At 44.2% G+C, this 22,863-nt stretch overlaps 1 protein-coding gene across 2 annotated transcripts in view; it reads right to left on the bottom strand.

The window, feature by feature from the left end:
* The window catches only part of RNF144B (ring finger protein 144B), a 49,014-nt gene extending 28,819 nt beyond the window's left edge, over positions 1 to 20,195 (bottom strand). The window contains exons 1-2 of one of the 2 annotated variants that reach the window (XM_032182037.1): positions 19,676 to 20,195; positions 3,624 to 3,808 (exon numbers count right to left, since the gene is read on the bottom strand). In XM_032182037.1, the coding sequence (XP_032037928.1) occupies positions 3,624 to 3,788 (165 nt within the window). In that variant the 5' untranslated portion in view covers positions 3,789 to 3,808; positions 19,676 to 20,195. Of the gene's footprint in view, positions 1 to 3,623; positions 3,813 to 19,675 lie in introns of both variants that reach the window. The other variant, XM_032182036.1, reaches the window with a different exon arrangement.
* Between the last annotated feature and the right edge of the window lie 2,668 nt (positions 20,196 to 22,863).

Consider the following 22,863-nt stretch of genomic DNA (forward strand, 5'->3'; position numbering starts at 1 on the left):
TGTGTGAATGATGACTGGAGAGATGAAAAAAAAACAAGATAAACAGCATAGGGAACAGACAAGACACTCCCTACCCCCCTTTTCTGAATGGGACAAGTAGCATAAAACCATGTGGTACAAGCAACATATATTGTTGAATATCTATACATATTTTCATTTACAATACTGTACATCACTGCAAAGGTTTTATGGATATAGTCAATGACCAGAGTCACATGAAGTACAGTCAACAAAAGTTTTGCAGAGAAAATATACCTCACCATTTCCCTGCCCAGCCCTCTTCAGAGATCAGTCTTTCATTTGAAACTAATATAAACCAAACACATCGAACCCAAGCCATGATGTGCATTGCAGCCATTTCCAAATTCTTGGGATGTGTAAATGTGTGCTTCATCTCACATCTCAGTGGAGTCTTATGCCAACCACAGCAAATGTGGAGAAATACAAGGTTGATGACTCTTCAGACCTGACTGGGCTACCAAATAAGACATCAAGCGTGTTCCACAAAGCCATCTGCTATTCCTTCTCTGAACAGACAGAGTAAAACTCTGTAGTAGTTGAAAAGCTCCTGTCTTAACAGCAACTTTCCACCAAAATTCAAGCATACACCTTCTTAAACAGAGTTTACTTACTTTGGCTAGAATGCAGCTTTTAGGAGATATATAAGGTGAGTATCTTAAGCTGAAAACACAGCTGTATACAATCTGAATGAAAAGGAGATATGATCTCCCCCTGCACATGCCTAAACAGTAACAATTTCCAGTTATTTCCACAGCTAAAAATGCTGTAGTAAAAAAGAGTCACAGAGAAGCATCATTACAGCTGTCATGTAAAAAGGCCTCACACATGTAATAGAACAAAAAGTTAGCCAAACCAGTGGCTTTAACTTAGAATACACTATGCCCATGCCAAGTCCTTTTCTATTAAATTTCAAATGTAATACTGCTCTTGAATCTATAGAATTAACCTTAGTGATAAAAGATAAGAATAAGCTATGCAAGCTGAAAGCATTGCTAGCTCAAAAACTAATATGGGCTTGATCCCATAGCTCAAGGTTGACATTCTCACTGCAATCTCTGTCTTAAAGGCAGCATGAAGGTATCTAAGAGCCTTATCATGGGTGGGAAGAAAGTTATGGTGTTGCATACCAGAGCAGTTAACTGCAGGTTCTGCCCTGAGCAATGCCCAGTGCAAGCCCTGGCACCGAGGCACTCTGTGGTGAGGTGCTTCTGCCACTGCTCTTTGGAGGCTGCCTAAAGGTATCGGTGCAACTTAGCTTCCCAGAAACTGCTCTGGGTTTGAGATGGAAAAGCATTTAGGCAGGTTAAAAGTTTGCAGAGCCCTCTTTGTTACAGGATGGAAGATCCATGTGTTTGTGATGCATCAGCACAGAAGCATATTGGGAGGGTGCTGAGACAGATTACCATTCAGACCTGTGCTACAGGTACCAATCAACCTTCCTCTGTTACATATCTCACCTTTAAAAGAAGTGCCTTATAACTCCCTTTCTCTTTATAACCACCACAAAACGTCTCAGTGCTTTTTGAGACCCTTGATCTCCAGAGGAGCCTTCCTGAGCCCACGCCACAGCAGCAGTAGGTAGAACTGAGCTTCGTCGTGGGCACAGAGGGACCACAGGGAGCAAAGACGTGTAGAAAGCTGTGCTGCTGCCAGCCCTGCTCGTATTTGTTTCCATCTCAGCACACGTGGTGAGCAACAGGAAAGGGAGCAGGAAAGTGCAGAGCACTCTGCAAGCAGTGACTCAGCCCCTGTCCAACCTTTCACACTGGCAGCCGCAGAAATAAGGAGATGGCAGCCTCTCCTCACAGACAGCCTGGTGAGAAAGGAGCTGTTCCTTACCTGCCCCTGATATCACAGCCAGGCAAGGCGCTTGCAGGACAAGTGAGAAGTGACCGTGAAAGACAGAGGTAAGCAGGCAACAACAGCCAAAGGGTAGACACAGAGCATAAGCACAACCGAGGCATATTAGGCACACTGAGATAAATAGAGCTTGTTGAAAGACTTCTCCCAGCTGCGTTCAGTACTCACCCAAGGCTGGCTCTAGCCTTAGACAAAGGCAGCAAAGATGCACAGATGCAAAGCACCCATGACTGCACTTCCCAATTTTTTGCAGTGGCACTAGAGAGCCAAGCTCAGAGCAGATGCTCATGATGCTGCTGGTCAGGTAAGGGCCGTACACAGGACCACAACCACACACAGACATCGCTGACATCTCCCTTTAGCCAGGGCCCTGGCAGATTGGAGAGCACAGCTCTGCCCGGCACAGTCCTCAGCAGTCCTCCCTTCCCCAGGGGGAAAGGAATTGCTCTGCCCAGCTAACACTGAAGTCAGAGTCATGTGCTATGAATGATACTAAATCAGTCATTGAATTCTTGGAGAAGAGTGGGACCACTTTAAATGAATCCACGTTTCCAAATTTTTAAATCTGAAGTTGTATCCTTCGTATCTACCTGTTAGGCATGTTCTCTTAAAACCTACGTTACAAACTAAAGAGTGGAAATGTTTTGTGGAAGTCAGCAAGGAAAAGACACTACATGAAGTTCAGGTTGAAAATGCCATTAACCAATCTTACGCTACTTTCTTGAAACACATAACTACATTCTTGTCCCTCTTAAGCTGCCCTTAACTCAGTGTAAATGAGGATACTCTGACTCAAGCAGGCTTGACAAATATCTCATTTTTTCCATGAGTTCAAACAATCAAGCACAAAACTTAAAAGTACAAAACTTAAAAGTACTTGTTTGATGCTCATCCACAAGTTGTTAAAAAAAAAAAAAAAAAAAACACATATATGTAATGTTTATTCTGGAATTTTTAAAAAAGCAAAACAAAACAAAAAAACGCTCTGTACACTGGCTTCTGACCTACTTCCAATATCTGTTAGTCAAGTACATCAGTCACTATTGCCAGAGAGTCTGGGTTCATTTTCCCATGCTGACAAAGAAACCAGAAGAGCACTAATATCTGTAGGGCTTTCATGAGCTCACTCAACCTCAGCCTTTATCACTTCCAGCAGCTTTATTTGATCTGAATTTGCAAGATAGAAAGTCCTCACTGACAACTATAGGCAATGCATGACCTGGGCAATTTCTCTGCAGCGTAGACTGCAGAGACAAAGGTTCAATAGGCCAAGGTTAATTTTTGTTTAGATTTTCTGATTGCCCTTGAAAAATACATACAAGACTTAAAAAAAAAAAAAAAAAAAAGGCCTCTAACTACTCAGAAAATAACAGGGAAACAAAACCTAACAAAATCTCACAGTCATTCTATGACATTTCAAGATTTCGCTTAAGAAAAAATAAACGCTGAGACTGTATATAGATGGCGTATGTTCTCTAACAGTCTTAAAATGCATATTTTCCCTATTTAATGCTATAATTTATTATTATTTGCTATGTAAATATCTCTTAGAGTTACACATTATCAAAAACCGAATGGCAGATAAGTCTCTAGATAAGGCAAGATAGACTAATATCAAATGTTCTTTAGGAAAGCATCCTATATCAATGTTGATAACATCCTTCAAGCAATCCCAAGCAACCCTATCTCACAGCTCTGTCTATCCCCCATTACTGTAACCTAAACGTGCTGCTAGATCTTACCGATGTACAAAAGATGCAGCTGCATTCCTGAAGAGTGGTCATCTTATCCAGGGAATATTCACAGAGACATAGCTTGCAAGTGAGCAGCGGCTCCAGAGCCAAGTCTCCAGCTTCTGACTTGTCAGCTGCCATGGTGAGGGGGCAGGCCTTCCCAGCAGAGCCCATCCTCTCACCAATTGTCCACTCTGCCTGAAAAGAGAAATCAACAGCTGAAACATCCCACAGGCCACATATTCACTTCTCACTGATCTAAGAATTTACAGCTCGGATCCATAAAAGCCCCCGCACACCCAAATGTACCACTTCAGCATCTCAGTGCCAGTCTCGTGCTTCAGGATGATCAAAATTTACCAAGAAGATGCTTGAGAGCTCAGCTTCCCAAAAGGCATGAACTGGATTGCATTCTCAGTGAATATTTACCTCATTGGCATGAAACACATCAGTCAGGCCACTTATCATCAAATTTAAAAAAATAAAATAAAAATCACATAGATGAGATATTATCTATGTTGTATGCAACAGAACACCATTCAAAGCCCTCACCAAAGTCCTAGGATCAGGGATCTGACTTGGGACAATGAATTCTATGTTTGAAAAAATGCTTGTATATGTACACATATGTACACGTCACTTTGCTCCCTCAAAGGAGTTTCAGAGCCATACACCTCCCGTCCCTGTGAATCCTGCAGTCACTGATGCACCCACACAGTTTCAGCTCCACTCCCACCTTCCATTTGACCTGGGGGCTCTCCTGGGCAGTGCAAGACGACTGCAAGTACAGACTCCCACTCCATAGGCGAGCACTTCAAACATTTAGCCTCTAATATAAGCGGCAGGTACCATGAACTGCACCTTCTCTTTGAGTTGTCACTGAGACAGTGAGCTAGCAGTCCCTACCAAGACGGGTAGCAAAGGCATCTAAGCCCAGGAAAGCCTTTCACATTGCATGTCCTACGTGATACAGGGCTGAAACTTAAACCCAAAGAAGTAAGAGTGCTTCATGGATAGTTCTTTCTGAATTCCCTTGACTATGGTGGACAGCTGCCTGCTCAGGTCTGTGGCTTTTTGGTATCCCGCTCCCTGGCATCCAACTCTTCAATCTACATCACAGGGTTCTTAGGCATATAAACGAGGTTTGTGAACCGTAAACTAAGTGCACTAGCACTTTGACATAGGGATACTCAAAATAGTCATGTTTCTACCACACATTGTGTCACACCAGTGCTTGGTGAAGAAATGTTTATCCCTTGAGAAGGAGCAATGGATTGGAATCTGATTCCATTATACGTCGAGATAACAAGCTCATATATATAATGTTCTCTGACCTAAGCATTTGAAAACACTGCACCATAACCATTAAAAAAAAATCAAGATCCCCATTCTTACCCACTTACACTGAAAGAGAAATTAAAGAAAATGATCTCATGCTTAAACTGAAATAACAGTGAGCAAGTTTGCAGATTTTGTTCACCTCAAAATAGACAGTGGGTTTTGGTGCAGTATTTAGGGCACAGGAAAATCTATCGCCATCTCCAAGAAACATGGCCTGAATTCCAGACTTGCTTCTGAATATACTTTGCTGATGCCAAGAGGACCTTCCCACACATTTCTTTTAAGGAGAGACACGGTGGCCAGCTGCACACAGCCACTTGCACCAGCACAAAGCGAGAGCACAGCACGTCTAAATCTAAAAGGCCTCATTACAAACAGAGGCTACAGGACTGTGAAAACGGCAGGGGATCAAGACCTGTCACCTGTCCCTTTGCATGTCTTTCCTTTAAGCACCCAGTCTGAGAGACACAAAAGTCACAGCCAAGATTCCAGCAACCAACTTCCTTGCGGCTAACCCAAAGCAAATTCTCCCATTAATGGCTTGCTATCTCTTGTTCAAAACATATGCCACGCCTGCATTATTCTTGGCTCAGTCCCCGCCGGCTGCCATGCAGACCCCCACGACTCCCCCCATACGGCTGCTGAGCTGGGCCGCCCGCATGGCCAGGAGCCTTGGAGCGAAGCCTCCCTCTGAGTCAGAAACTGCAACACTCTTCTGTAATTACTGCAACAGGGGGAAAAAGGGAGTGAGTCACTGGAAACGCTGCGGCAGATCAAGAACTACCTGTTATTTAGAACATGCTAGACATGATCTCAATATTTAGCAGGATTATAACGCGTTTACTCAGGTATGCTTTTCAACATCAGCTGCATCCGTAGGGGTAAGCTACTCAGCTCCATGAGCAGTGCACCCCCAGCAGACAGCACCACACGAACCTGGCCGACCAGAGAATCCTGCCCCCAGTGCAGGCTGGGCCACCTCACCTCACCACAACCTCATTCACCCCAGTGGGGTTCAGCAAAAAAAAAAAAAAAAAGCAGCCGTGACCACAGCTGTGGGCACAGCACACAGAGGAGGCACCATGGCTACCACAGGCAGCGCTCTCGCCATGCCCCCTGAGGAGCTGGCTTGTCCATAAGCACTTCTCCAGGTCAGGCTGGCACAGGTAAAGCCACCCTGTTAGTACCTGACAACCTGTCCATCAAAGAGGGAGAGGGTGCATGGCCTGCTCCTTTTCCTGGAGCAACCCAACCCACTGGTCTCTGCTTCTGCCCACCGGAATAGCTACTAGTGCTGCCAGCGCCAAGGAAAGCACTCAGGGAGAAGAGTTAATGGTCGTGGAGAGGGATAGCCCCAGCCAGTGGGGAGAGAAACTGGGCCGGGGAAACACAGCAGGGGTTGGAAGGGACCTCAAGAGCTCATCGGGTCCAACCCCCTGCCAAAGCAGGTTCCCTAGAGCAGGCTGCTCAGGTAGGCGTCCAGACGTCCTTCTACTCCTTTCCCAACACGTCAAGGTCCATTGTCCTCTCCCGAGCTCTCAAGCCATCTCCTCAACTTTACTCCCCCTGGCAGAACTGCCTTTTTTATCTACTGCGGAGCAGCTGTGAACTTCCAACTCATCCGCTCCAAATTTTTATGGCTTTCACTTTGCCTGGCCTAGTCCCACCGACTGTCATTAGTTAATTATACATCCATTAGCTCTCTTTATAGTGGATTAAAATTCCTACTTTAATTACAAGTTGCCAAGAGTTTAGGCTGAAAACAAAACATCTTGGATGTATGCGTCCTGCAGGGGAAGAGGGAATCACTGAAGAACGAGTTGGGGACAAAGAGGACAGTATTCCATATCTGATGGTGCTAGTAAAAATGACCTAAAAAAAAGGAACCTCATATAGGCAGGATACATCTGTAAGCACTGAGATCTTCCTTTTCTTCTTTTTCATACTCACACACACAGATACCCCAATTATGACAGAATCCCATATAAAGCAATATATGCCTCATGGAAACCCAAATACAGCACATAATTTCTCACAAAATCCTCCACTGAACAACAACAAAGGTTGCATGAGATGTTGTAGCACAAGGATACACACATCTCAGGGATGCTCAAACCCGGAGGAACACATTAGACTAAATTCTGTACCAGCATAAATCAGTCAAACTGGGTCAAACTGGCCAAACTGGCCCCAGTCAGCACAAACACTCCTGTCTAAGGGCCCAAGATGCAAGTCTTTTTACTTGCATCTGTCAGCCAACGTACTCACATGCACACACACGCAGACCGTGTTCCTTTTACATGATATGGAATTTCCAGGAAATGGGATGTATTTCCGCAAATTGTGTGCTGCAAGGCTTATAAGGAAGAGGACCTGTTGGGGACATTCATCCTTCCCCGGCTCTGACGCTAGTGGTGTCAGTGCTCTAGGATAAGGCATGATGAGAAAGCCTGAACGAATGCGAGTGAGCTGGATGGGGTCAGTGCTAGGAGGGGGTAAACTGCACAGTCACCAGGAGCACAGTTTGCTGACCCGTCCACCCTGCTGCTTCCTTCAGCAGCCTGCAGGCACTTTTGCTACGCCTTACGGAGGTGACAAAGCTTCCACATAGAACTGAAATGTCTCAACGCCTTCCATAAGCAAGAAAACATACAGGCACGCTCAAAGTGAGTGAGAAGGGACTCAAGAGGGGCAGGAGGATAAGTAAAAACAGAAACACTAACACAAAACCGGTGGAGGGTTTGAGCAAAGTAAGAAAAACACCACAGCAAAAGCACAGGAGGAAAGTGTACAGAACTCGTCTGCCTTCAGGGCCTCCTGACACCACAGACCACCAGCATCTGGCTTTGAAAACTACTTCACTACAGCAAATATCCACTTTACCTACTCCTGGACAGGTACCATTGCAAATCTTGATATTAACAAGATTTAGATCGGTATTTCCTGAAGTGGAAACTATTAACCACCACAGTATGCTGAATTGGCTATGTTTACTCCTGTGGGTATGGAGCAGAACAGATTATAGCATTTATCACGTTTTGTGGCCTCCAGATCAAGAGCCAGGGCAGACTCTGCAGACACATCTCCCCTGGGAAGGTTGTCCAGGGTCTATACCATTAGATCCCATCAAGGTGTTCTCCTCACACATCTTCAGGATAGACATTTCAAATTGCGCCCTCAAGTGTGTATTGCAGAAGGTTAAAAAAAGCATGAGAAGCAACCCAGTAAGCACCGAGGTCAGAGGAGAAGGAAAGAGAAGAGGCACTCCAGGCACTGGAGCAGAGATTCCCCTACAGCCCCTGGAAAGACCACCGTGGAGCAGGAATTTCCCTGCAGCTTGTGACGAGGACCACACCAGGTTTGTCCTGAAGGGCTGCAGCTTGCAGAGAGTCCACGCAGGAGCAGGGGAAACCATGGGGAGGGAGGAGCTGGTACGGGCTGGCCATAACACCTCCATTCCCCAACCCTTGTACCATTTGTGGGAAGAGGCAGGGGATCTGGGAATGAAGGCCTGAAGTTGAGCCTAGGAAAAATGGGAGGCTGGGGAGGTGTTGTGTTAATTTGGGGGTCAGTTTTTCACCATCCAAATCTATTCTAATTGCCAAGAAACTAATCTTCCCCGAGTAGAGTCTGTTTTGCCTGTGCTGGTACCTGGCAAGCGATCTCCTTGCCTTTACCTTAACCCGTTGAGTTTTCCCTCTGACGTCCCCCCGTGTCCTGTTGAGGAGGGGGAGTGAGAGCACAGCTGGGTGGGCGTCGGGCAGCCAGCCAAGGTCAAGCCAGCACAGCTCCACAGAGGTGTTAAAAATCGATGCAAGCGAGGGCTGAAACTTTCCCCTGTGAGCACGCACTGTAAGGTAACATCCTTGTCACGGTCATACAAAGGCTCGCTTAAGCCTGCCCAGGTGCCTCAAACCCAGATTACTGGGCTCAAGGAACAAAAGTTGCTCTGTGTATGTGACAGAGCAAACAAGCCAGGCAGTCTGCTAAGCTGCAACATCAGAAGGACATTGTCTGTGTGCCTGCAATCAACTCACTGTATTTAGCTTAAAAAAAAAATGTGTCTGGGTGTGACTTTCACCTCTTAGAAACATCACATAAAATCATGAAAGCCTTCTGCGCTGATGCTGGAGGAGAATGAATGGATTACATTCAGCACCATAAGTCATCCTTTCATTTCTCCCACGCTGCATCCAATAACAACAGGGTTCTTAGAGAAGCCACGTCGAGCCTCCTGTTTACAAACAATTCTGCTGGAGTTAGTAGTTCTACGCTTTTAGCTCAACGCTGAGTTTAAAGGGAGTCAAGAAATGTACAAAAATGTACAAACTACTCCAAGAAACACTCACAGGATAAAAAGGGCCCTTCATGTGTTTTTTGGGCAGGTGGCCCGTCCTGTGGGACAGGGTAAGCCCTCATGTCCCCTCTACCCCAGCATCCTCCCATGGCTTACGATCGACCAGCACCCAGGCATGGACCTGCATGAACATGGGATCATGAAGAGGTCTGGGATTAGGCTTATGGTCATGTACTGCCCTAACACATAACATAGCACCTTCCCATTTTACAAAAAAAAAAAAAAAACTTTCAGTATCAGAATGAACGTACTGACAGCACCTGCCCGAAGTTCCCATTTAGCGTACCAGGTAATCACCAAGCTTTGCTAAAGAAGAACTTGCAAAGAAGAACCTGCAAGTGCTGTAATTGTTTCTCATGCCCTAGAGATTTTTGAACTACTCCACCCATTACAAAATTACCTCAATGCCACATAAAAACCTGTTTTGACGTTGTTAACTCAGCATTTGGTTGTTTCCTGTAACTAAGGTTCTCCTCCTAAATAATAATAGTAATTCCTGAAAAATACAAGTGTGCAAAAGCAATCCTAAAAATCAGGCCCTTGGGGAAAAAGAGTAATTATAGAAATATGTCAAAAATATAACAGAGTGGTATTAAGGTAATGGGGTAAGATCACAGCAGATAAAAACCCAGCTGTGAAATTAGGACACGTGAAGGCAGACGTCAGAAACCTATGTGTTTGTAAGATCAGCTTCAACAAAACTCTATCCTCTTTACCAGCTTTGGTTACAACTCCTTAGCTGTCCCAGTTCTCTCAAGACAATGTTATTCAAATCAAAGAAAGGCTTGGGTTGGAAGGGACTTTAAAGACCTTAAAGACTACCCAGTGCCAACCCCCTGCCACGGGCAGGGACACCTCCCACCAGACCAGGCTGCCCAAAGCCCCATCCAACCTGGCCTTGGGCACCTTCAGGGATGGGGTTTTATTTTTTTAGTTTAAAGCCATTTCCCCTCATCCTATCATTATCTGCCAAAGCAAAAAGTTGCTCTCCATCTTTTTTATAAGCCCCCTTGAAGTACTGAGAAGCTGCAGTGAGGTCTCCCCAGAGCCTTCAATTCTGCAGGCTGAACAGCCCCAGCTCCCTCAGCCTTTCTTCACAGGACAGGTGCTCCAGCCCTCTGAGCATCTTCTGGACCTCCTCTGGACCTGCTCTAACAGCCCCACATCCCTCTTGTGCTGTTCTTCAAAATCCATGTTTAAGGCAGGTTTTATAAACTCAACGGTTCTGCACAAGGTATTGGTGTGACTCAAGCCAGCTATTATTCCTGTGGTCTATTAGACTCGCCACTAACCCACAATGCATTAATTTCTTCTTTTGATATGCACTGCCTACACAGAGCTGCCAATCTCGTCCATACGGCATTACTTACGAAGTACTGGTTTGGTAAGGCTGTAAAACATGTGATTAAAACTCCCGTTCAGGAAAGCCTTCATCTTCAAGGAGGACACTTAATCATATGCTTAAGTGTTCCCGTGTATCAAAGCCTAGGTATTTTGCTTTATTAAGATGGGATTATTAACAAGTTAAACAAGTACTTAGATTGTTCGAAATTCTGCTGTCCAAAAAAGCAACCATGAATGAAATGTCTAATTTAAAATCAATGTTAATATATTCAGGATTACTGTATTACACCTGTGCCTTATGCAAGCAAGCCGATGACTTGATTACATGTCTAAGGAAAAGCCATTTTTGGACTACCATAATATGCCACCAAGCTGAAGTATCAGAAATTATATCTGTTCTGTTTGAGCAGAGCTTAAGAAAAATAGATGTGTAATACTTCATGCACTGTAAAAATTGTATTTTAAGAAAACATCTTTAAAGAACCAGCAGTTGAAGTAAACGTGCTGTCTGGTACATGAGAACACATTGAAGGCAATTTCTCTCACTTGTTTTTGGAGTATTTGCATATCATGCTAGCAACCAAGAAATAAATATATAAAATATTTTGGAAAGGAATGTAGTAATCAGGAAGCCTCTTGCACAGACACACAACAAAAAAAGTAAGGGACAGAGTGCATTAATTAAGAATATCATCCAGCTTCCTGCCAGGTATTTTTATACCAGCATTTTAGGACGACTAAAGCACACGTCAAACAGCTTCCCAAATCCCACATGAACCCAGTAATATCAAATCATTTTAATAAATCAAACCGTCATTAGGGCACTTGTAAATCATGACACTCCACAACTCTTCGTGGGCATATTTTTTGGGGTAACACTGCATCTCTACTGTAATACTCTACTGTAAAACTGTAAGGTAAGAATAACTTGGAGATTTTAGAACAGTTTTTCACTGTAACTTTTAGCAACCCTATATTGGTATGTCCTCAGGGAATTCTTTTGTAAGATGATTGTGGATATTAACTGAATATAACAAACCTCTATTTTTTTCCAAAATATATGTGATTCATTGCACTTCTGGGAATTCTTTGTGTTTTCTTGTAATGCTGCTTTAGAATAAGGTAGGGGGAAAAACGTGGGCTTTTCCCCCTTCCATTCCTAAAAAGCTGAGGAGTCCAAGAAAAGGGAATCCAACAGCTAACAGTGAAATAATCACTGCTACTCCTAGCTGATAGGCAGCTAGGAAAAGCATTTTCCAAACACTTATAAAGACTGAAACAGAAACAATGCACCCTGATGCTAAACTGCAGTGCACAATCCAAGCAGGGTCTTCATCTCTCCTCAGCACTGACAGCAGCCACAGCACAGCAGTACTGACTGACTCCATGAGGACAGACGGGAGCCTTTCTGGGAAGCCGTCAGATCATTGTATCACAGAAGCCACCACCTTCAGACAGTTCTGCTGGAACTGGACTTGAACTGGGACATCCCGACACTCAGGATGCAGCTCCGTCAATGTCAGCAGATCTACTACCCATTAGGTCCTGTGGGCATCACGTTGGGGATGAGCCAGATGAACCAAGCTTGCTCTGCCCGAGCAGTGTGGTCCTGCAGATGGTCAGTATCTGGATTCTCCTAAAGTTTTATGTTCACCCTGGCAGTCACGGAGCTGTAGGAAGTTATCAGCACAAAATGCAGTGGAACTGGCAAACTGCAGCTAGATGATAGCACCGGTGTATTTTGACATCAAACATTTCCAAATATTTCCACAACACATCCAAACAACAAAATTGTACCAACTGGAATTTCAAGTATTAGTTACCAAGGTGAGATTAGACTCTAAAGCTTATCTAAATAACACTCCCTTTTCTTAATGATACCGTGCAATGCCTGCCAATGCTAAGCTACGAGGAATTTCCATCCTAACTAGTTTGGTGTACTTTATTTTTAACTTCCTGTTGACAAGAGGTAATATACCACTACTAAAAAAAACTCCACTCTTTGTGACATTAATGGCAAAAGCAAATGATAGGTCTTCCTCTTTGATCACATGAAGGGTTTTGGTAACTGCAGCATAGTAAGTAAAAAGGAATTAAGCCCTTGGGATGTCAAGTGGGTTGATAACTCAGCTAGCTGTCTCAGCCAAAACAGGAATAGGAAGTGAAATGTAACAATTTGCCTTTGACATAGAAAAAAAATGTTTGTTTTTGCTAATCAGATAACAAAACCTTGGGATCTGTTAACTCCTTGAACTAGATTGTTTGTAGTTTAGATAGGATATTTTCAGAACATATTTGTGACATTGGCCTGTTCCAGCGTCAAGGATTTCTGGAACGTATTTGTAAACTCACGTCGTTAAAGTGAAAGCGGTGGCACTGTACTTGACAGAGGGGCCAACTTGATCTGTTTGCTCAGGAGACACTAACTGGGCCAGTGGGCTCCTCTGGCTGCTCATGCTTCCTTCTTCAGAGCAGCGTCCCAACTGCAAGGCAAGCAGTCGAAGGCAAGCAGAGACATGACCCAGAGCCAGGCCTCGAACGTGACAGCAAAACACTTCTTACTGCCAAGATAAGCATGCAGAACTTTCCAGAAGCCAAAAACCAACCGAGCTGACCAAAACAATGAAAGAGATCCTCCACTGACTTCTGTAAAAACACCGTATACTACAGAAATTAACTGAACTCCATATATTGAAGAAAACAACACCCATTTAGTTGTTTATTTTTAGAAGAGATTATCTGAGTAACATTTTTTTCAGAGTTTACAATAACATCTCCTTTAACATCTCTGTCCTTTCATTCTGCCAGGCCAAGGAGTCTGCAAACTTGCAAGATTGTGGTCCTACGGTCCTGTTTCCTGCAAGCATCAAGAAGCACTTTCACACAATTTTGGACTGACATCAACAGGAATCAAAGAACAAGTTCATTTTCCTTTTACAACAGTTTTTGCGTGGCTGCTCAGTGAATAAAACTAACAAGTACAATGGTTTAGGTTGCCCTTATCTCATCTTTCAGTCAAATATGCTGCCCATTATTATTATTAAAACATGCTGTTCAAGGTAATCAAGATAAAAAAGGCAAAATATTGAAAAATGCCTTTGATCCAAACAAGTCTCAATGACTTCGAATGCTGGGAGGGGTGACCCTGGGGTAAGGCTGAGAGTCAAGTCTGAAGATGAGACCTTGGGGAAGTCACTGTAGCTAATGTAACACTTTGCATTACACAAACGACGTGGATAACTACTGACGGTGCTAGAGCTCAGTAAGAAATAATACAGAGTCATTAAGAAGCAAGAGCAGAGGTTTGGACCCTGACATGAGCAGCTTGTTTTGAAACGAACACTTGCATTTATTGAAGCAACTGCCACCGCTTCTCACAGCTGGCTATGAAACTAGTATCCCTAAACTGTATCCCTAAACTCCTCTGCCAGGTCCGCAGATGAGGAAAGGGCAGAGCGCTGTACTTGATCCGAGCCATAAAATCAAAGCCCTGCCAAAAGGAGTGCTTCCAAGGGCTCCAAGTGGGCCTGCTTATGTGTGCATAGACACCAGAAATAATTAAAGGAAGCTGCCCTTCCAAAGCCTCCCGAACACTCAGAAAAATGAACATCTGGAGCACAGGACTGACGGACCTCATAGCCTTGCTATAATGATGATCTCACAGAAGTCTTTCTAAGGATGTCTTTCTGGAGGCTGGTCTCTTAATTATGACCACAAGAACCAACACCTCTCAAAGAGTAATGAGGAAAAAGAACTACAGTAAGTATTCTCAAGTCCTTGTCTACTCCTCTCCCCACAAGTGCTTGTGTCCTTCATTTGTTGACCCATCATGTCAAAATGTGGGAAGCCAGGTCAACAAGGGGGCTGAAAATGGCCAAGCCATGTATGCTACTTGGGTATTTGCAATAAAAACACTGACCAGTCCAAAAAACACATGTCCTTAAAGTAGCATCAGCTAAATTATATGTATACATATGACTTTTACTCCACTTCAGGCAAAGGCTATGATTTTCTTTCCCACAAATCCTCCCTGGAGAGCGTGATGGAGACTCCCCAGCACCGAACTCATCGATACAACTGCAAAGAGGTCAGGAGGGTGCAAGATTGCATCCTCTCAGTTGTGCAAACCTTCACCAAGCAAGTCCTTGCTGGCCCTGTGCATGTTATCTTAGCCCTATACTGGGGAAACTCCACCAGGAAAGGCTCCAGGATCAGTGATCAGCCAACAGCCCACTGCTTGAGGAGGCTTCAAGTGAGTGCACCGTCAGATAGCCCACAAGCTCAGCTAGTTTTCCCCACTGACATCTTTGTAACTTTTCCTTTTGGGGACAAGACAGGACAGGGGAACACACCAGCTATTTTTCCATCGTCTTCTCCCCACCTCCACCCATCAAATGCTTCCAAAATTAAGCAGAGCCATGATCATTCCCATCTACAGCTCAGACGTAACCAGTGTCAGCCTGCACGTCACAGCCTCTAGTTAACGCTGGAATTTTCTTTGCATGCAAATGATTAGCCTATTTGCTAGCTGTCATGAAATGTGTTTTTCCTTCTATGTACACAGGGCTTTAGAGCATTTAATTTTGACTGATTTCTGGCTATATATTCATGAGCAAGGAATTCTGCTCTAAGCCACAGTAATATATAATACATAAAAGTGCAAGTAAACATGGCCATGAAGGACCTGTTTCAGCCCCTGAACGCAGGGAGATAGCTCTTCTGTTGCAATGTTTTTTCCTTTTTGCAGACACACAGAGCACATAAAGGTTCTCAGATCTGCACATTTACTTGCTGGAAGTCTGGGGATACAACATTTGGTATAATCTAGCACGAATATCAAAGCTGCTATTAGACACCCAGACAGCGTCCATGCTTTGAATGACTCGTGTCTTATATTTGCCCTTCTCTCCTCATTATTGCAGCAAAGCAAAAGCCAGAAAAGCTTGCAACAGACACAAATAAATAGCAATGTTCTCAATTAAAGGGGAGGAAGATGTGCATGATGGTAAAATGCGTTGTTTTTTTTTCCCTTCCAGTAAAAAGTAATTCTGTACTCTGTCTCTTAATCAGCATCTCTTGTCTCTCCATCGGGCAAAAAGCATGTAGGACAACTCTCCATGACTGCTGTGTCTACAACAAGAAACCCCATACAAGAGATGTGCTCTAGCACGCACAAAACCCCACACACAAGCTGGAGTTTTGCACAGTAATACACTGGCCAAGGTTTTCATGACCAGCACATCTTGACTTCATCTTCCTCACTGGTTACAGCTCCAGACCAAAATCAAAGCACACTCTTATCAAGTCCCAGTTCTGGAGCCACGCTTCGGTCCCACCCTGACTCACTTAACTGCCCTTGTTTATGGGTTTTGAAGTCTGTCAGAAGGGTACAGAATTTCTCATTAGGTTTTACACAAACATAATTTAATAGGCAGTCCCTTGGCTACGGTGTGTCTGAGACTGCCTCAGTTGAGGGAGGTTTGCTATTCTGCAGCAAAAGCCAGCCTCCAGCAGCCCAAATTGCTGTGTCTGGTGCTGGCAGGGACTGCAGAGATCTCAACCAGGGGAAACCTGAGGCACAAGGATGCTCACAGGTCCCAGGGCTGTGTGGCCCAAACTCCACCGAAGCCAAAACTACACTTGTGGGCACTAGGGACATTCAGAGAATCAGATGGCATTTATAACCGAAGCACCATCTGACTCCAATCTGTGTTTAAGCATAGGGGTGCTTAAACAATGCATTTTACTGTGGAGCCTGAGCAGATTCCCCTAGAAATACAGCAAAAAACACCCAGACCTTGGGCAACCCACCTCTTTTCTGTATTAAAATAGAATAAGAGGAACCAGAAATGGGGAACACATGTCATTGTGTGCAAGCAGCTACACATACAAAGAGATCTAGGAAACAGCATCAACAAAATATTATTTTATACAGCTACATTTTATATTTGAAAGTGTGTTTGCAATGCAGTTAACCTAGTCATGCTATCAAGCCTTCACTCAGCACCTCTGCTCCTCCCTGGAAGATGAGGAGTTGGAAAAGTCCCACTTCAGTAGGAAGTACAATTTGAGATGCTATCTTTTTTATTTTTTTAAAAGAGCATTTTAATATCTGCCAGTAATGATCTACTTCATGAATGTAATGCCCACTCAGTTCCCACCAAGTTGAAAACGTTTACGAGACAGAAAAAAGATTACTGAACACTATTTTCTTACTGATCAGCACAATGCTATTTGGCACAGGCACCTCTGTAAATATTTGTCCAGCACTGGGTAAATTTGCAGTGTATGATGGCCCTCCGACCCGTACTTCTCTCTGTCAGGTTAGAAGGCTCACAGTCGAGCACCGGAGCTCAGCTTGGGCAGAAATACAACACGATGGAGGCAGACCTTAGTGTCACTGCTGTCCTTCCCTTACGATCTGTTCCTTTTGGGTTCGTTCAGCGTTCCCCTTCACAAGCAAAAAGATTAATTTTGAGGTGGAGTGATTATAAGGTTATTCCTGGGTGTTGTATAACGAAGGGAATTTGTTCAGTGCATTACACCGGGCCAGCCTTTGGCATGGGGAAGCCAGAGGAGGGAACTGTACCCATCCTCCGTGAGCATGTGGAAGAGAAGGGCAGACCCAGCCTCACCAAGCTGGAGGCAGTGTCTCCTCTGCTGTGTGCCAGGAGGTCCGATGGACTCGGTTCACGGCGACACTGGCAGCCCGCCACGGTATTTTGTTCACATGTGCTTGTGATCATGGGCCTGGAGCTGTAATTACAGTCTCAGATTTCACAATACTACCAGCCCAGGAGATATTTATGGATCTGATATGTAGGATCTATCAGCATCGTGGAGTCTCACAAATATTCAGGAAAACTCCCCGCTCACAAAGAGGGTCAGCAAGTCTGCCGCAGTTTCTTTAAACCACACATTCAAGCAATACCCTTCACTGGCTCACACCACTAAAAGGCACTGCAACATCTGGACCAAGCAGATTACAGGCACAGGGCTCCTATGACAGATATTATCACCAGTGTACTAATGAACGGGGAACCAGGTTAAGTATTAGTGCTGCTTGTTCTGCTGTAAAGCGACTTGCTGCTTTCCATAGTTGCATTTTAAACTGAAGATGTTAATAAGGTCAAGTACATACTTTCCCCCTCCAACAGAAGAGAAAGGTCAGATAGCCACTTCCACATTGTTCATTTGTTTTTACAAAGCTTATGCAGCATTTAGAGAACAGTGTAATCCAAGAACTGAGCTAAAGAGGAACAACTCCGTATCGCTGGCTATTTATATTATTCACTTCTGCTCCAAAGTACACCACTGCACAGACAAAATCACCAAAATGTCACCATATGCAGGGAAGAAGAGTGCCTGTCGGCGAGGAGTGCACAGGATACAGTGAGACATGGGGAACAGAAACAATCAAGTTGCCAAATGCTGTTCCTACATGAAGCGTAGGGAGGTTTCCATGTCCTTATGTAAGTCAACAGTGCCGTGTGTTAAATACCCCCACCAGACAGTAAGAAGCCTGGCAGAAAAGGAGTCTGAGTCTCATCATCCTGGCTTGGCTCTGGAATAGCTCCAGCTTCTTCTGAAGGAATACTTCCCACTTCACCACGGCTCTAGATGCTCTGCAAACACATCCTCCCTAATCCATAACATAAAGTAGTGCTTTCAGGATCATCACTACAGCCATCCCCTTTCCAGCGCGCTGTATTTTTTCCAAGGCTCCCTGTGAGAAGGGCTTCAGCCACTTTCATGCTGTGACAACAACCCATACACCCACTCACATTTTCAGGCATGGACAAGCCCTAAACAGGAGGAGGATCAGGCCAATATATTTGTTCTGGAAAATATTTAAGGACAAGGTTTTGAAACTTCTGTTTCCAGACTTAATGCTATTCCAGCCCCTGTGCTTGCCCTTAACAAAGACCACTTGCCCTTCAGGCTGAGGGCAGCAAAACAGATCACGTTACTGTGCCTGCTCATGGCCAGCTCCAAAGCGGCACCGGGGTATTTCAGTCACAGCCTCTCTCTCTGCTCAAATGTACTTCTTAAAAGCATTCGCTGTTTTTACAGAGGATAGGAAGTCACCCTGTAATGTTTCCTTAACTATCCTAAATATTTTACTACTTGCAGTACTCTCTACAAGGAGCATATTTGATATTGCCATACAGAGTTGGGAAGCAGAGTGCCTTTTTATTACAGAAAATACAGAGCCTTATAATAAGCCTGAGTGAAACATCTTCATTACCAAAGCAGCTTTGTGCTGAGAAAGCCTGCCACTGGAAAAGAGAAAGCAGTACAAACATACTAAGAAATGCTATTTGCTGTTTAGTGCAAAAGAAAAAGAAACAGAAAAACTTAATGCATACTAGCAAACAGATCTATTGCACATTTAGTATATGTTTACCTAAACTACATAACCCTAGACCCTGAACAGTTTAGACCTGTACATTAAAATACAGATAAGTATATTTTTTCCTTCCTGACAGCAGCTGTACCATACTGTGACATAAGGAACAGCTTTAAACCAGGAGGAAACCTGAATTTTAAACTCGGGCTCCCTCCGACCTAATCTGATGTGTCTTCAGCATGAAGTGAGTTCTTGTATGTAAGGTACAGCCGATATGACACGGTGTGCCATCTTAGCAACTGCTTCCCACACAGCTACATGTCCTAATACTGCTGCATTTTCAACCTCCTCGTAGAGATATTCCTTTAAAAGTTCCACGGTCAGAAGTAATTTCACCCTCCTGGGCAGTACCTCACATCTATTTCGTTTTCTGTGCCTTTAATCGTCCAGACTCCGAGACTGCCTTTTTGCCTCAGTCCTATGCACCACACAGCTCAGTTTTAGCCAAACCAGGAATAATATTTATTCTAGCTCTTCAGTCATTCTATTCCTCACCTTTTCTGCTAGCTAGACCTTTTCTGTCTTCTACAAGCAAATGTCGGTTTTCTGTTCCTTCATTATTTTTGCTAAGGAAAAAAAAAAGAGGCAGAAAGCTATATTCCAACATACCTTGAAAGCAGAGCAGTCTTCACTCCCAGCTGTTTGACTTTTCAATAGCTTCACTCACACTTCAGCGCTCCCAAGAATCATAATGTCACAACCACTGTAGCTCGCAATCAGAGGCAGAGGCAGATCTCTCTCTCTCGCACACCCTTCCTCCCCTCCGTCTCTCTGACAGCTGTGCACTTTTTAGGACCGCAGCAGGACTTGCCTCCCGCTCCCTTTGCCACTCTGATAGCTAATCCCCTCCCTGCTATTAGGAGCACGCTGCCATTATATCTTAAAAGCACGCCACAGCTTGCATGCAGTAGCTGTGGGAAAGCTGCATTTATTTATACAGGAAGCTTGAGCACAGCACTTCCTACTTCCCATCCCAGCCTCAATGCAACTGCAGGTGACTGCTTACACCCTGCCAGTGCATACCCCGTGTTCTCATCTGGATACCCGTGCTGCTTTTAACTCCCATCTGCGCCCTGACAAGATCAAACCGAAGGAGATAAAGCATCAGAGGTGAGACCCCGCTTGCCATTTAACCTGCTTCAGGATAGCAGTTCGTGCAGCAGCCCACCTACCGGCAGGCGATGTCTGAGGCGCTGCTCCTCCTGCTTATCTCCAGATGTGAAGAACGTGGGTCTAAAAGCAAAGTGATTGCTTCACAAGCAAAAAAATCCAAACTCCCCAGCAGCGGGGTAATTTCAAGTCCCGAGTGCCTGCGCTCAGCTCGCCGTGGCAATGCTACATTTCGGCTCTGAGCTGAGCTTGTGTGCAAGAGGGGAGGGAAATTCTGCAATTCCCTTCCCTAATCCTGCAGGTGTGATTTACACCTGCAAAGAAGCAGGAGAAGGTACGGTGGTGCCACATGACACCAAGTGCTCGGGAACTTTTCCTGCTGTAGGAAAGGTACCACACCTGCAGATACGAAGGACAGATACATCCGAGTGCAGCGGGTGCAGAAAAACAGGGGGAGAAACAAGCCCAGATGCTAATCTCTAATTTTATTTTTATGGCGAAATAAATTTACTTTATGCTTCGTGCAATTATTGCTGGCAGTTTGCCTTCTGTACTTTACTGGGAAGACTGAGGCACAGGCATTTCCTCAGGAGTTTACAGAAGCTCAGAACTGAGCTTTTGCCTATTTTCAGACAATTTTACTGCATCAGGCGAATTTAAGGAAAAGGCAGGAAGCTCATGGCACCTTAATTCAGCTTACTGGCACCTCTGTGATACAGCTTTATTTAACAGCACAGACTATTTTCCCCTTGAAATAAGCAGAAATTTTATCAGTCTATTTGACATTCCATCACCCAGGTACCTGTTCAGCAACAGATGAAGTGCAGCAAGGAAAACCTCCCTGCTCAGCCCCTGCGCCCAGCACCGCAGCACTTCCACAGCAGAAGGACAATCAGCTCCAGGAGGAGAGCGGTGCTGCAGGGAGGATGAAGGAAGTTACTCAAGCTGCTGTGGGGAAAATGGTAGGGTGGGAGGTGCAGAGGTAGAGCAGGGAAGCAGCCACTAGCATCATCTGGTTGGTACTTACTCCTTGCTGGCACAATAAAACTGAACCAGGCTTCACTGCAATAGCATCCACCAGTCAAGAGAAACTGCAAATAAAGGCTAATCATCTTTTCAGATTTATGATTAGTCCTGCTCATATCTAGGGGAGCTGTTCTTCTGAATTAAGAAAACTTGATTAGCCTATTAAAATGCGGATAAATTCTGGAAAGATCCAGTTTCCTCCTGCATCTCTCTCTGCATGGATACAGGACAATCACTTCCTGATGCTGGGTGGGCAGCTGGCTGTTCCCCTGCTCCCACCTTCAATCCTGTGCCTACCCAGGACTGCTGCAGCAACGCGGAGCTGAAGGCGACGTGGCACCGTGCCAGGGCTATCAGGACTTGGGATGATCAATACCGATGATTCTTTCCCTCGCCAAAGGTCCTGAGCTGGACTGTTATGAGCTCTGCCATCAAAATGATTTCTCCTCCAGCTGCACCTCGAGCCCAGGTACCTGAGAGTTTTATAGAAGCACATTTTCTTGGCAAGCTAATTTTGTGAAGTGTTATGAGTCATGCTGAAATTGCTACCCAGCTGAAATCCCTGAATCTCTTAACCCAGATTGATTGATTTCCTTCCCGAGCCAACAAATAAATAAAAAACACAAGTAGGGAATGTCACACAGTGCCAGTCACAGCAGAAACCGAGCCCTCCCCATTCGCTGTCTTCTTCAATGGCAGTAACACAAAGCACAAACCAGAGAGGGTCTGCCTAAATTTTTGGCTGTTACAACTGACACTTTTCCAGCTCAGGGCTGGGGCAATCTGTGAGCCCCTGAGGTGGTACATGCCAAAGCACAGCATCACAGGGCATTTTCAGCTGAGTTAACAGCCAGAGTAAGAGTAAAGGTTGGCATAGTTAATTGGTAACATTGCTGTGTCATCCCAGCAGCTACTTGAAATACTTACAAAATGACTAAGCCGCCCTGGCATTAACTAAAATTACTAATTAATTTATGAGGTAGTTGGGTAAAAAAGTGATAGCATGACCCCTGAAATGCTCTCTCATACCCCACAAACAGAATGCCATTAACAGCAAATGTAAACACCAAGTTAGCGTAAAACTCAATTTCATTATATTTCTAGGTAAGGAACCAGAATTAGCCTTTCTGAAAAAAAAAAAAAAAAAAAACATCACTACCCTGATTCAGTTTTTCAACTAATTAAAAAGAAATATCCTGAAAAATAACTGCTAGCCATAGGTGTAAAATAAAAACAGGTTTTGTAACAAACTTCCTAAAACCAGAGCGTAACTCTCAGTAAAATGTCCTTATTCATTTCACTTATTGTGCATGCAGATTATCCATTCTCCTATGCACAAAAATGTATTTTTATATGCAAGAGAAACAGTTTCACAAGAAGAATAGATACTGATGTGTAACATAAACAATGCTGAAAAAAAAAAAAAAAGAAGAAGAAAGTTTTTTTACACAATGGGTATAAATATATTATCTGAAGTTGACAAGCATGACACCCCTCAGCTCATGGGCTATGGATAGTTTTCTTCAAGAGGACCTACTTCAAAGGAAGATTCCACCCTCAAAAGTCATTTGTGCTAGCTTCATGAAGTTACTACTTGAAAAAAAGCATCTCTAGTCAACGTATATAGATCTATCACATAAGCAATGACAGAAATTAGATGT

This window comes from Aythya fuligula, chromosome 2 (genome assembly GCF_009819795.1).
Source record: "Aythya fuligula isolate bAytFul2 chromosome 2, bAytFul2.pri, whole genome shotgun sequence".
NCBI classification, from domain to species: domain Eukaryota; kingdom Metazoa; phylum Chordata; class Aves; order Anseriformes; family Anatidae; genus Aythya; species Aythya fuligula.